Below are 15445 nucleotides of genomic sequence, written 5' to 3'. Positions count from 1 at the left end.
CATCTACTCTGGTAGTGTGTTAAAACACTGTTTGATAAAGACTTTTTCATCTGTCATCTTTGTCTGTTACATTTCATTGCAGTTTGTGATAAATGCCTGCTAGTAAAGAATCTCTCATTTTCTCTCTGTCTGCCTATCATCTGCCTGTCTCTGCAGTAGAGTTGTGAGTCATTAGATGTTTCAATCTAAACGTAATGAGATACAAAATACATGTAGGTAAAATAATATCAGATTCAAAGACATAAGAAAATAGATAAACTATACAAAAGTCATAGATGACTCATAGAAGGGGTATGTAAAAGTATTAAAAAGTAAAAGGAAAAGTTTCTTGAATGGGTGATTAAATTTTGGTGAAAGCAGTACTTTATGGCCTGTATGAAAGCACTCAAGAGTTAGTAAAAAAGATAAATAAAAGGCTAGAAAGAAGTCCATTTCTGAGTGCTGTGATAACAGAGAAAGTTGTATTAAAGCCAAAGTGAAAGATTTGTGAGTACCTTATTGGGAATATTGATAGAGTGGTCCAATAGAATAGGGTATTAAAAAGTCAAGTTTAAAAATACAGGTACTAGTAAATGACGAATGGACATGACAGGAATGTATGTTAATGTTGTCTTATGTCTACAACTGATTTTTATGTTATTGATGACATAAGTTGTGACATAACTGTGATGAAAGTTGTTATGCTATTGACTGTGTTTTGTGTCTCGCACTATTATGTAATAAGTAGTAATGTGCTGTTCTTTCTATTTCAGTTCTGTATAATGTGGAAGACACCTGAAGATGTTTCGCTGTACATTATAGTTTACTAATTAACTGAACACCTGAACATCTCAAGATAAGCCAAGTTGAAGACCACGGATAAGTTCTTGAGTCGAGGCACCCTTGACATTGACCCAGAGTTGTCAACAGCACCAGATGAATGGGATATGTGGAGTTCCAACTTCAAGGCATATATTGAAGCAATATATCCTGGTTTAAATCCAGACAAGCTAAAATTGCTTCGGGCAATTGTCAAGCTGCACAGAACGGCAGACCAGGATGTCTTCTTCTCACAATCGCTTGCTTCTGTAGAACATCTTTCTGTTGTCAAACAAGAGGCATTTGTTACTGTAAAGGTACTGCACAAGTGGCATCAATTTTTGTTTGGCAGACACTTTCAACTAATTACTGATCAACAATCAGTGCAGAACAAAAAAATCCTCTGTTGGCAATCTGAACTATACTGCTTCAGGTCTGATATCTCGTAACGTCCTGGCTTCCACATTGTATCAGGGACCTCACAACATATCTGCAGCTACTGGAAAGGTAAACTGCTATGTCTACACTGGTATGAGACAAATGTGGCACAGAGTGCATTGCTAGCCGGAACTGGCCATTCTCATTGAGAGATGTCAAGTTAATAATCCCAAAGTATTACATGCTCTGAAGTGAAGCTGCAATTTATCAAGCAGAGTGGAACATTAATCAAAGCTGCTCACTCTTTTGAGAGACTCCATTGACTTCAAAGAACCACTTCCAGCCAGATAAAGCAGGATCTGCTACATCCTTACTATGGTAGATGAGTGTAGCTGATTTACTCATATACAGTATTTGCCCTCCCTGCATAAGACAAGACCTCTGAAGGACTGTTGAGTGCCTGTCTTCTCTTTTCTGTATCTTTGAGTTGCCAGAATACATCCACCCAGACTGTGGTGCAGCCTTCACCTCTTTTCACATACCAACAATTTCTACATGAGCATGGAGTAGGAGTCAGTCTTAGATCCATGTTGTGTGGGGCTGCTAATCAAATGCTACATGAATCCCACAAAAGGCATTGGACAAGCACTCCCATTATGGCTGCAACCTCAGAAAAAAGAGTACTGTTGAGGAAGGCTGTGATAACATCTAAGTATGAGCCATTCCTAGAATAACACTGCTCCATGCAAACCCTCTATATGACAAAGTGCCACACACAGATGGAAGGGAGGTCATAGTGTCAGTCTGTTGTCTCTCACCACCAGCAGAGAACAAGCTTGATGAAGAACAAAGAGCACCTGCAGAAGCTGCAACACCACCTACACCCCCACCAGCAGAGATTGCTGCCATCTTGCATAGAAACTCATTATACATCAAGAGCTTAATTTTTCTTTTAAACAATTTTCATTGGAAGCAATTGCTTTAGTAGCATCAGTAAGATTCTTGCAGGAAACTTCATAACGTCCGAGTGTTTTCCAATTCTCGTGTGTCAGTTTCCAGTGAAAAATATGTAGACTTCTTTCTTCCATGTATTGTTTTTGTCATGACTGCTGTTTTGGCAATCTGTAGTATTTTCAAGTGGCTACTGACTTACAATTTATTGTAGTTTATGATTTAGCTGTCATTATGCCAGCACAGGCTCTTGCTCATGGAAAGCCTGTAAACTTAGTCTGGATTTACAACCTTTTTGTTTCTCCTTGAGGAGGGAAAAGTACTTAGACCTAAACAGTGATTGGTCAAGGGATTGAAAGATAACCCATTTTTGGGGTTAAAGCTATAGGTACAACATGCATATATGGGATGCAGGATAGAATTGTGAATGTATAATGAAAATGAATCTTCATATTGCAATACAATTTGCATAAAATTTATGTGAAAACTTGTCAGTATTCTATAAAAATGTATATGTGCCTGTTTGAGGGAACTTACAAAATTGTTAATTTATGATGAACGTTATATTTATAATAAGTGTACTTGTGATGGTGCATAAAATACTAATGTCTAATTATTTATAAAAAAAAATTTAAATGTGTATACATATATTATATTTGTAAAAATCATATGTATGTGTGTATATATAACATATCTGAAAGAACTTAGTCAGAGATCACCCACTAGTTGGATCGTGTTGGGCGAGGCCTCAGGGACATGCGAGATGTTACTTGTGCTTCCCTGGGAGCTCTCATGTTTATTGATGGGTGTGGTGTGTCTGGTATTCGGAGGCATGCTGTCTGTCCCTGCTTGCTTGTGTATTCCTCTTTCTACTAGAAGGGAGTATGTAATCTAATTCTTGCTGAATATTACTGCTGCCACTATTAATTGGTAGCCCTAGTTGTTTTCTTTATCAATGATTTGGATGCTTTCAGTTACGCTAGTTCTCGTAGGGATGGCTTCACATCATGGGTGTCTATAAATTGTTGATGAATGGCCTATGGGTAGCATATACAGTACCTCTAGAGTGTTGTAATAGTGTGTCTTATGGAGATTCCATTGTGAGATTTACATATCTCCATTGGGCATGTGAATTTATACATTACATTTGTGCATACAGTATCTCCTTTTGATCCAACAGGAGCAGTGCTGTTTTTCATTACTAGAGCTACTACCAGGTTAGGTTTACAATAGATCTTCAGGCTTATTTTCTGGTAAGAGGCTGTTGGTGTTATTAATGATCCATTGTAGGGTGTGGCACCTCTCCTTATATGCAAACCTGTTATGCTAGTGATGATAAATAACCTGGCTCTGCTATTTAATTTTCATAATAGATGGGTAAAATTTGTCAATTTTATTTTTGATAATATGGTCTGCACAGTATATCTGTTGTTTGTTAATAATTGGCAAATTCAGTCAAGTTCATTATTTAAATCACTCCAAGAATTGCAGTGGGTGAGTATTCTTTTGACATGCATGCTCACTACTGACTTTTTATAGGCATCTAGGCACTCTTCCTTTGCATTAGAGCAATGGCCACTGTTTTTTGCTGTTGTATATAGTGTAGTTTTGAATTGCCTTTCTTTGCTATTGGGATATCAAGAAATTGCAAGGGTTTCTGCTGGCTATACAGGGGCTTTGAATTGCCTTTCTTTGCTATTTAACTGGGATATCAAGAATTTGCAAGATTTTCTGCTAGCAATACAGTAGCTTTGAATTGCCTTTCTTTGCTATTTAACTGGGATATCAATAAATTGCAAGGTTTTCTGCTGGCTATACAGGAGCTTTGAATTGCCTTTGTTTGCTATTTAACTGTGATATCAATAAATTGCAAGGTTTTCTGCTAGCAATACAGTAGCTTTGAATTGCATTTCTTTGCTATTTAACTGGGATATCAAAAAATTGCAAGGTTTTCTGCTGGCTATACAGGAGCTTTGAATTGCCTTTCATTGCTATTTAACTGGGATATCAATAAATTGCAAGGTTTTCTGCTAGCAATACAGTAGCTTTGAATTACATTTCTTTGCTATTTAACTGGGATATCAATAAATTGCAAGGTTTTCTGCTGGCTATACAGGAGCTTTGAATTGCCTTTCTTTGCTATTTAACTGGGATATCAAGAAATTGCAAGGTTTTCTGCTAGCAATACAGTAGCTTTGAATTGCATTTCTTTGCTATTTAACTGGGATATCAATAAATTGCAAGATTTCAATAAATTGCAAGATTTTCTGCTAGCAATACAGTAGCTTTGAATTGCCTTTTTTTTGCTATTTAACTGGGATATCTATAAATTGCAAGGTTTTCTGCTGGCTATACAGGAGCTTTGAATTGCATTTCTTTGCTATTTAACTGGGATATCAATAAATTGCAAGGTTTTCTGCTAGCAATGCAGTAGCTTTGAATTGCATTTCTTTGCTATTTAACTGGGATATCAATAAATTGCAAGGTTTTCTGCTGGCTATACAGGAGCTTTGAATTGCCTTTCTTTGCTATTTAACTGGGATATATCAAGCTTTGATTGCATTTCTTTGCTATTTTGCTATTTAACTGGGATATCAAAATTGCAAGGTTTTCTGCTAGCAATACAGTAGCTTTGAATTGCATTTCTTTGCTATTTAACTGGGATATCAATAAATTGCAAGATTTTCTGCTAGCAATACAGTAGCTTTGAATTGCCTTTCTTTGCTATTTAACTGGGATATCAAGGTTTTCTGCTGGCTAAAGTGCAAGGTTTTCTTTGATTTTCTGGGATATCAATATTGCAATGCAATACAGTAGCTTTGAATTGCATTTCTTTGCTATTTAACTGGGATATCAATAAATTGCAAGGTTTTCTGCTGGCTATACTGGGGCAAGGCTTTGAGTAGCTTTGAATTGCCTTTCTTTGCTATTTAACTGGGATATCAAGAAATTGCAAGGTTTTCTGCTATTTAAATAGCAGCTTTGCAATTGCAGCTATTTAACTGGGATATCAATAAATTGAATTGCATTTTTCTTTGCATTTCTTTGCTATTTAACTGGGATATCAATAAATTGCAAGGTTTTCTGCTATACAGTAGCTTTATTGCACTATTTTGGGGAGCTTATTTAACTGGGATATCAATAAATTGCAAGGTTTTCTGCTGGCTATATTGCCTTGCCTTTTCTTTGCTATTTAACTGGGATATCAAGAAATTGCAAGGTTTTCTGCTAGCAATACAGTAGCTTTGAATTGCATTTCTTTGCTATTTAACTGGGATATCAATAAATTGCAAGGTTTTCTGCTGGCAATACAGGAGCTTTGAATTGCCTTTTCTTTGCTATTTAACTGGGATATCAATAAATTGCAAGGTTTTCTGCTAGCAATACAGTAGCTTTGAATTGCATTTCTTTGCTATTTAACTGGGATATCAATAAATTGCAAGGTTTTTTTAGCTAGCTTTGAATTGCCTTTCTTTGCTATTTAACTGGGATATTTAACTGAATTGGACTGGGATATTTGCAAGGTTTTTCTTGCAGGAGCTTTTCTTTCTTTGCTATTTAACTGGGATATCAATAAATTGCAAGGTTTTCTGCTAGCAATACAGTAGCTTTGAATTGCATTTTCTATTTTTGCTATTTTGGATATCAATAAATTGCATTTCTTTGCTATTGCATTTCTTTGCCTTTCAATAAATTGCAAGGTTTTTTAACTGGGATATCAAGAAATTGCAAGGTTTTCTGCTAGCATGCAGTAGCTTTGAATACAGTAGCTTTGAATTGCATTTCTTTGCTATTTAACTGGGATATCAATAAAAGGTTTTCTGCTGGCTGGGATATCAAGCAGGTTTTTGAATTGCATTTCTTTGCTATTTAACTGGGATATCAAGAAATTGCAAGGTTTTCTGCTAGCAATACAGTAGCTTTGAATTGCATTTCTTTGCTATTTAACTGGGATATCAATAAATTGCAAAATACAGTAGCTTTGAATTGCATTTTTTCTATTTAACTGGGATATCAAGAAATTGCAAGGTTTTCTGCTAGCAATACAGTAGCTTTGAATTGCATTTCTTTGCTATTTAACTGGGATATCAATAAATTGCAAGGTTTTCTGCTGGCAATACAGTAGCTTTGAATTGCATTTCTTTGCTATTTAACTGGGATATCAAGAAATTGCAAGGATATCAATATTTCTTTGCTATTTAACTGGGATATCAATAAATTGCAAGGTTTTCTGCTGGCTATACAGTAGCTTTGAATTGCCTTTCTTTGCTATTTAACTGGGATATCAATAAATTGCAAGGTTTTCTGCTAGCAATGCAGTAGCTTTGAATTGCATTTCTTTTTTTTAACTGGGATATCAATAAATTGCCTACAGGAGCTTTGAATTGCCTTTCTTTGCTATTTAACTGGGATATCAATAAATTGCAAGGTTTTTCTGTAGCTTTGAATTGCATTTCTTTGCTATTTAACTCAATACAGATTTTCTGCTAACAATACAGTAGCTTTGAATTGCCTTTCTTTGCTATTTAACTGGGATATCAATAAATTGCAAGGTTTTCTGCTAGCAAATAGCAGTAGCTTTGATATCAATTGCAGGTTTTCCTTGAATTGCCTCTTTTAACTGGGATATCAAGAAATTGCAGTACAGGTGCATTTCTTTGGCTATTACAGGATATCAATTTGCAAGGTTTCTGCTGGCTATACAGGAGCTTTGAATTGCCTTTCTTTGCTATTTAACTGGGATATCAAGAAATTGCAAGGTTTTCTGGTAGCAATACAGTAGCTTTGAATTGCATTTCTTTGCTATTTAACTGGGATATCAATAAATTGCAAGATTTTCTGCTAGCAATACAGTAGCTTTGAATTGCCTTTCTTTGCTATTTAACTGGATATCAATCAATAAAAGGTTTTCTGCTGGCTATGCAAGCTTTGATTTTTCTTTGCTATTTAACAATACAGTAGCTTTGAATTGCATTTCTTTGCTATTTAACTGGGATATCAATAAATTGCAAGGTTTTCTGCTAGCAATACAGTAGCTTTGAATTGCATTTCTTTGCTATTTAACTGGGATATCAAGAAATTGCAAGGTTTTCTGCTAGCAATACAGTAGCTTTGAATTGCATTTCTTTGCTATTTAACTGGGATATCAATAAATTGCAAGGTTTTCTGCTGGCTATACAGGAGCTTTGAATTGCATTTCTTTGCTATTTAACTGGGATATCAATAAATTGCAAGTTTTCTGCTGCAATGCAGTAGCTTTGAATTGCATTTCTTTGCTATTTAACTGGGATATCAATAAATTGCAAGGTTTTCTGCTGGCTATACAGTAGCTTTGAATTGCCTTTCTTTGCTATTTAACTGGGATATCAAAAAAAGGTTTTCTGCTAGCAATACAGGTTTTCTTTGCTATTTAACTGGGATATCAATAAATTACAGTAGCTTTGAATTGCCTTTCTTTGCTATTTAACTGGGATATATCAATAAATTGCCTTTCTTTGCTATTTAACTGGGATATCAAGAAATTGCAAGGTTTTCTGCTAGCAATACAGTAGCTTTGAATTGCATTTCTTTGCTATTTAACTGGGATATCAATAAATTGCAAGATTTTCTGCTAGCAATACAGTAGCTTTGAATTGCCTTTCTTTGCTATTTAACTGGGATATCAATAAAGTGCAAGATTTTCTGCTAGCAATGCAGTAGCTTTGAATTGCATTTCTTTGCTATTTAACTGGGATCTGCTTTGAATTGCCTTTCTTTGCTATTTAACTGGGATATCAAGAAATTGCAAGGTTTTCTTAGCAATACAGTAGCTTTGCCTTTCTTTGCTATTTAACTGGGATATCAATAAATTGCAAGGTTTTCTGCTGGCTATACAGTAGCTTTGAATTGCCTTTCTTTGCTATTTAACTGGGATATCAAGAAATTGCAAGGTTTTCTGCTAGCAATACAGTAGCTTTGAATTGCATTTCTTTGCTATTTAACTGGGATATCAATAAATTGCAAGATTTTTTTCTGCCTTTCTTTGCTATTTAACTGGGATATCAATAAATGCAGCTATACAGGAGCTTTGAATTGCCTTTCTTTGCTATTTAACTGGGATATCAATAAATTGCAAGGTTTTCTGCTGGCTATACAGGAGCTTTGAATTGCCTTTCTTTGCTATTTAACTGGGATATCAATAAAGGTTTTCTGCTATTTAAGCAATACAGTAGCTTTGTTTTCTGATATCTGCAAGATTTTCTGCAATACAGTAGCTTTGAATTGCATTTCTTTGCTATTTAACTGGGATATCAATAAATTGCAAGGTTTTCTGCTGGCTATACAGGAGCTTTGAATTGCCTTTCTTTGCTATTTAACTGGGATATCAATAAATTGCAAGGTTTTCTGCTAGCAATACAGTAGCTTTGAATTGCATTTCTTTGCTATTTAACTGGGATATCAATAAATTGCAAGGTTTTCTGCTGGCTATACAGGAGCTTTGAATTGCCTTTCTTTGCTATTTAACTGGGATATCAAGAAATTGCAAGGGTTTTCTGCTAGCAATACAGTAGCTTTGCTATACAGTGCATTTCCTTTCTTTGCTATTTAACTGGGATATCAATAAATTCAATAAAATTGTTTAGCAAGGTTTTCAGGAGCTTTGAATTGCCTTTCTTTGCTATTTAACTGGGATATCAAGAAATTGCAAGGTTTTCTGCTACTAGCAATACAGTAGCTTTGAATTGCATTTCTTTGCTATTTAACTGGGATATCAATAAATTGCAAGGTTTTCTGCTAACAATACAGTAGCTTTTTGCATTTCTTTGCTATTTAACTGGGATATCAAGAAATTGCAAGGTTTTCTGCTAGCAATACAGTAGCTTTGAATTGCATTTCTTTGCTATTTAACTGGGATATCAATAAATTGCAAGGTTTTCTGCTGGCTATATAGGACCTTTGAATTGCATTTCTTTGCTATTTAACTGGGATATCAAGAAATTGCAAGGTTTTCTGCTAGCAATACAGTAGCTTTGAATTGCATTTCTTTGCTATTTAACTGGGATATCAATAAATTGCAAGATTTTCTGCTAGCAATACAGTAGCTTTGAATTGCATTTCTTTGTTATTTAACTGGGATATCAATAAATTGCAAGGTTTTCTGCTGGCTATACAGGAGCTTTGAATTGCCTTTCTTTGCTTTTTAACTGTGATATCAATAAATTGCAAGATTTTCTGCTAGCAATACAGTAGCTTTGAATTGCATTTCTTTGCTATTTAACTGGGATATCAATAAATTGCAAGGTTTTCTGCTGGCTATACAGGAGCTTTGAATTGGATTTCTTTGCTATTTAACTGGGATATCAAGAAATTGCAAGGTTTTCTGGTAGCAATACAGTAGCTTTGAATTGCATTTCTTTGCTATTTAACTGGGATATCAATAAATTGCAAGGTTTTCTGCTGGCTATACAGGAGCTTTGAATTGCCTTTCTTTGCTATTTAACTGGGATATCAAGAAATTGCAAGGTTTTCTGCTAGCAATACAGTAGCTTTGAATTGCATTTCTTTGCTATTTAACTGGGATATCAATAAATTGCAAGGTTTTCTGCTGGCTATACAGGAGCTTTGAATTTCCTTTCTTTGCTATTTAACTGGGATATCAAGAAATTGCAAGGTTTTCTGCTAGCAATACAGTAGCTTTGAATTGCATTTCTTTGCTATTTAACTGTGATATCAATAAATTGCAAGGTTTTCTGCTGGCTATACAGTAGCTTTGAATTTCCTTTCTTTGCTATTTAACTGGGATATCAATAAATTACAAGGTTTTCTGCTGGCTATACAGGAGCTTTGAATTGCCTTTCTTTGCTATTTAACTGGGATATCAATAAATTGCAAGGTTTTCTGCTAGCAATACAGTAGCTTTGAATTGCATTTTTTTGCTATTTAACTGGGATATCAATAAATTGCAAGGTTTTCTTCAGCGGGAATGTTCTTAAATAGGCTTACCACAGTGAGTGAGATGATGTAATCTTCAGGCCCCTTCTCACATCAAAGATCGTTGAACCCTACTACTTATTTCAGAGTTTGTACCTGGTATGTAAGGCACTAACAAATCATTTGTTTGGGATGTCGTTGAAGAGATGATGGGCCTAAGGGAGGTTGCCAGGTTTGTGGTTTTTTACTAACCCATAGCAGCAACCAAGACCAAAGTTGCCCCTTACCTGGTGCATACTCTGAAATCAACAGTAGAGTTTACCATCCTCCTACATGAAAAGGGACCTAAAGATAACATCACCTCACTTGATGTGGAAAGCTTATTTACAAACATTCCCATTAAAGAAATGATCAACATCATCCTTGATTTTGTATATAAGTCTAATAATGATCTGCCTTGCATACATGAGGATATCTGATATGGAGAAGGTGATATGGAGGGGAACTATACTAGCTAGATGTTGTGGCATGGGATAACTAGGGCTCTTTTTTTACATGCTCATGAATACTATTAAAGAGAGGACCTTCTCAGAACACTGAAAGCTTAAGATCTAAGGGTGATACAGCAACAATATCTTTGTTACTATAAAAGAAACTAATGATGCCAGGAAATTAGCAGCTCCCGTAAAAAACACTTGGTGCTTAATTTCACCACAGAGCATAGCCAGCAGAAGATCTTGCTGTTTCTTGATGCTTCACTGAAACAACAAGGAGGACAATTCAGGGCTACTTTATATACACACCAATAAGTGCTGGCAGTTGTTTTAATGCACAAGAAGATGCCCAGTTGCCTATAAAAAGTCAGAAGTGAGTGCCTATGTCAAAAGAGCACTCACCCACTGTGCATCATATAAATAGTGGCCTTGACCGAATAACAAACAACAGATGTACAGACCATATTAACAAAACTGCGTTCAAAATGAAAACTGACAAATTGTTACCAAATTATAACAATTACAAAAAGGAAAGCCTGGTTATTTATCATTGCCTTCATTATGGGTTTGCGTAAAGGAAGAATGGCTCATAGTACAACGGATCATTACCAGAGGCATAACACCAAAAGCTTCTTACCAGAAGATAAACCTAAGGATATATAGTAAATCTAGCCTGGACAGCCCTAGTAATGGAAACCAGCACTGCTCCCATTGTACCAAATGATTTATGCACTAATGTAATATATAAATTCACATGCCTAGAGATGTGTAAACCTCACAACACAAAAACTACATCAGAGACACTACCACAAGCCTTTGGAGTACTGTATATGATGGCCCATAAAAACAAAGGGGCCATACATCAATATTCTATACTGCAGATACCTACGAAAGGAAGCCATCCCTACAAGAACTGCTCAAAGGCACCCAGATCATTCATAAGGAAAACAACTAAGGCTGCCTTTTAAAATTGGAAGTGGTAATCACTGCCATTCGGAGACCAACTAACATGCAGCAAGAGTTGGGTCACATACTCCCCTCCAGTAGATAGAGGTATATGCTAGCAAAAGGTGACCAGACAGCTTGCCCCCAAATGCCAAACGCACCACCCCGTCAAGAGAGCTCCAGGGAAGAACAGGTTAACATCTCGTGTACCTAAGGACACGAACGAAAAATGGTAACTAGTGTGCTGTGCAGTATATATTCACACTCATATTATTTTTGTAATTTGATATATAATGTGTACACTTGTTCAGTTATAATTAATTAGATATTTGTCTTTTATATACCATCATAGGTACACTTGTTACAAATATAGCCTTTGTTATACATTATCATATTTGTAAGTTTCCATCAAACATCCACATAAATTTTTGCAGGTAGCCACACAATATACACGTAAATTCTGTGCAAGTATCATAATAGAATATTCATTTTCACTATTCACAGTTCTACCCTGTATTCATTAATGTATATTGTACGTATAGCTTCAACCTCAAAAAGTTGTTCATCCTTTTAATCCAACCATCATTTAGGTCTAAATACCTTTCCCTCGTGATGGAGAAACAAAAAGGCTGTAAATCCAGATTTTAAGTTTACAGGCTGCTCTATGAGCAAGAGCCTGTGCTGACATAACGACAACTTAGTCATATTCAGCAATAAATTGTAAGTCAGTAGTCGTTTGAAAATGCCACAGAATGGCAAAGCAGCTGTCGTGACGAAAAACAACAAATTGAAGAAAGAAGTCTGCATATTTTTCACTGGAAACTGACACATGAGAATCAGGTGAAACTGACGATATGAAGTTTCTGACAAGAAACTTATTGATGCCACTAAAGCATTTGCTTTCAATGAAAAGTACATGGTTCCTTGTATTTCACATGAAGTCAGGTGATAAGTCTGTATAAACTATAAAGTGAGGAAATAAACACCATCAAATAACCGGACACTCTTTTATTTAAATCCAAAAAATAAATTCCAAATTTTGGGGTGGTTAAAGGTAGCAATAAAAAAAAAACTTTAAATTTTTTTTACCCCTTAGAGCCAGCATTGCAATGCCCCGAAAGAGGGAGTGTCCTCAGCGGCAGGTATAGCCAGTCGGTTATTTTTGAAACCAACCCAAAGGGCTGTTTCCTAAGCTGGCAGTTGATTGTTGAGATGGGAAAGCCTTACAAGCTTCCCTTATGCTTCCCAGACGTGTTCAAATTTTTCATGCACTGAGGAATGTTAGACCCATTCAAATGTCAAAGAAACTCGGTATGTACAGGAAGCCCAAAGGGGTGGTTGGGCAAAGGAACTCTGAGACAAGTCTTGGCTTACGTTCACTTTATGTCTGTGATGTCATAGGCAAGCTAGATTGACAAGTGGTGTCTAACGAAAGATGGAGTGAAAGCCTTGTAGATTTTTATCACCAGAATTTCGTCTCTAAGCATAATGGCAAAAAAAAATCCCTAGTCCAGTTCCTCTATAACGATAGTCTGCTTCCCGTTTTCGTTGAGATTTCAAGAACTTGAGTCTCTCTCTCACGTCTTCTTATAAAAATGAGTCTTATTCAGTCCTCATAGAAAACCGAGGGACAATAAGCGAAAGGGACGAAGATAAATATATTACGAACGTAAGAGCCATTGCCATAGATTGTACCTGAAAGAATTCTTGACTTAAGATCTTATAGGATAATTTACTTGTAAATATTAATTGATAAGGCTATTTGATCCATAGACATTTATATAGAAAAATTTTTCTTTTCAAAACGGAGCTGACGAAACTTATTTAATTTCAGTGGCTTCAGACTATTCCATGGCACTTCAAACGTCAAATTTGATAGCTATGTTAATACTGGTGGCAAGATTGGTGTTGTGCCATGTTCATAACCGTGTTACAAACCTTGAGATTTCCACTTTGCCACAAGCTTTGGCAACTTAATAATGAATCTGACGGCAAAATGCTTAATTAACTGCGTCAGAAAAAATGCTGCAGTGACACGCCACTCGATGTACAGAAGAGGAGCCCTATATGAGTGACTTCAAACTTTGTTAGTTTCAAATTACTCCCATTAAGTTGAATTTTTTAAAACAAATTGACAATTTTCACTTGATTGACTGATCATTAGATTTCGTCCTTCAAATACCTTTACCTGGCAACCTTTACCTACGTAAATTTGATGATATAATGCGTTTAATCACAACTTAACAAAACACCAATTACCATGATCAGAGGATCATATTTTAACCAGAGAACGCGTAAAATGGGCAGCACTATACAAATGCACATAGTTAATGAAATTTTTTTTTACAGCAACTTTGCAGATTTTCAATTTTGTTGCAAAATCAGTGTTGCGGTTATTTGCATTTTTGCTTATATAAAAAAATTTAGCTGCATTGCCGATTTAAACAGCATTTTTTGAGCTGGTCTGTTAACTTTACAAGCACCAATATATTTAATCCAGAACTTAAATTCCTCGAGTGACTTTAAATTCAATTTAGTCAAAACTTTTGAAAGTTACATGCTTAATTTGGTGCTATTTTCATAAACAGCTTACATGACTGCCTATAAGATTTATTTGCAAAACAAAATATTCATTTATATTACCAGATGTCTTTCTGAACAAGAGAATTACGGGAATTTCACAAGTAAACCAAACAAAAGTTAATAAACTTTATTTCAAAATTACAAGTCATCCCCCATTCTTTGTAACAACAAAAGCAATTAATTACACCAAGACACATCCAGACACTCCAAAAGCAGACAAGTGACCCAAATGCCTTATAAATCGTCTTATGGTCCGACACCATTCAATGTAAGTGATTGAGTCGGGTAAATGGTCGGAGACGTGCAAAGCTAATGTCCTCCTGCCCCGTTCTTCCTCCCCCAGCAGGACAGCAGGTCGGACTAACGTCAACCTTCACCTTACACGTGGACCACCAGGCCAGTTTAGGTTCTGTGTGACGTACCTTACAAAATTCATCCCATTGCTAAGTAATTAGGGAGGAATGTCCAGCACCTGATTGAAACATTCCCTCGGGTGTTTTGAATATGAAATCTATTCTCAAATCTTTCAGCTTCCAGTTTTCACGAGACTTTTTGTTTTATATTGATCACCGGAACAAGGCTACAAGACTTAAAACAGTTTCATGTTGCTCACCAAATACAAGACGTTAAAAGTTCCGGTTTGCTTTGTTTACCCGATAAGGGCCACGTGACTAGATATTGCCTATAAATTAAAATTGCTGATTAAATTGGGCATGAAAACTGCAATTTCATGTTGCTCACTAGAGCAAACCTACACATTAAGATTACTGTTTCAGACTGACTGGAACAGGGCTACAAAACACCAAAAACTGCGACTTTGAATTGCTCCTCCAGTACAGGGCCACAGAACATTGCCATTTCAAACGGCTACTGGTTCGGAAAACTTTATGGGAAATTTACTGCTTTTAATCTAGACATCAAACATCAAGACTTGCCTTCAAAACACTAATACTAAACTGCTGACAAACCAGCTTCAATAACTGATACTCTAAATGTTGGCCTTTTAACCTATCTCTTTAAATAACACGTCATAAAAACCTTTAAAAACCATGTAATTTTACCAGATTTTTACATTTGTTATAGTGCTGAAAGGTACTACTATTATCAAAGGAGTCAAATCAGTTTGGCGATTTTTGTTTGCTAGTCAAGAAAGAACAGCAACTAACTATACATTTTCTAGGTTATTGAACTAATTCTTTGTGTCCAAAAAATCCATAAGAACGTTCAAATTCTGTTCCTGTGAATTCTATTAGGCATAAAAGACTCCAGAACTGGCTGAATTTCTAGGCAAGACTCCCTCCTCAATTGACACCACCTAAGCCAGAAATTCTTTGTCACTAAAAAATCAGCAAAAACAAACACACTAGGTAAACTCAGTCTAAACA

At 35.7% G+C, this 15445-nt stretch overlaps 1 protein-coding gene across 2 annotated transcripts in view; it reads left to right on the top strand.

Moving 5' to 3' along the window:
- The window catches only part of LOC136849155 (patched domain-containing protein 3-like), a 38829-nt gene extending 36216 nt beyond the window's left edge, over positions 1–2613 (top strand). For both annotated transcript variants that reach the window (XR_010856247.1, XM_067122234.1), the window contains one exon: positions 753–2613. Coding sequence is in view for 1 of the 2 variants with exons in the window: in XM_067122234.1 (XP_066978335.1) it covers positions 753–778 (26 nt within the window). In the remaining variant the exon portion in view is untranslated. The remainder of the gene's footprint in view (positions 1–752) is intronic.
- The last annotated feature ends 12832 nt before the right edge of the window (positions 2614–15445 follow it).

The sequence above is a fragment of the Macrobrachium rosenbergii genome, chromosome 20, assembly GCF_040412425.1.
Source record: "Macrobrachium rosenbergii isolate ZJJX-2024 chromosome 20, ASM4041242v1, whole genome shotgun sequence".
Lineage (NCBI taxonomy): Eukaryota > Metazoa > Arthropoda > Malacostraca > Decapoda > Palaemonidae > Macrobrachium > Macrobrachium rosenbergii.
The sequence above is the reverse complement of the archived record's forward strand: the minus strand, read 5'-3'. Positions and strand labels throughout refer to the sequence as shown.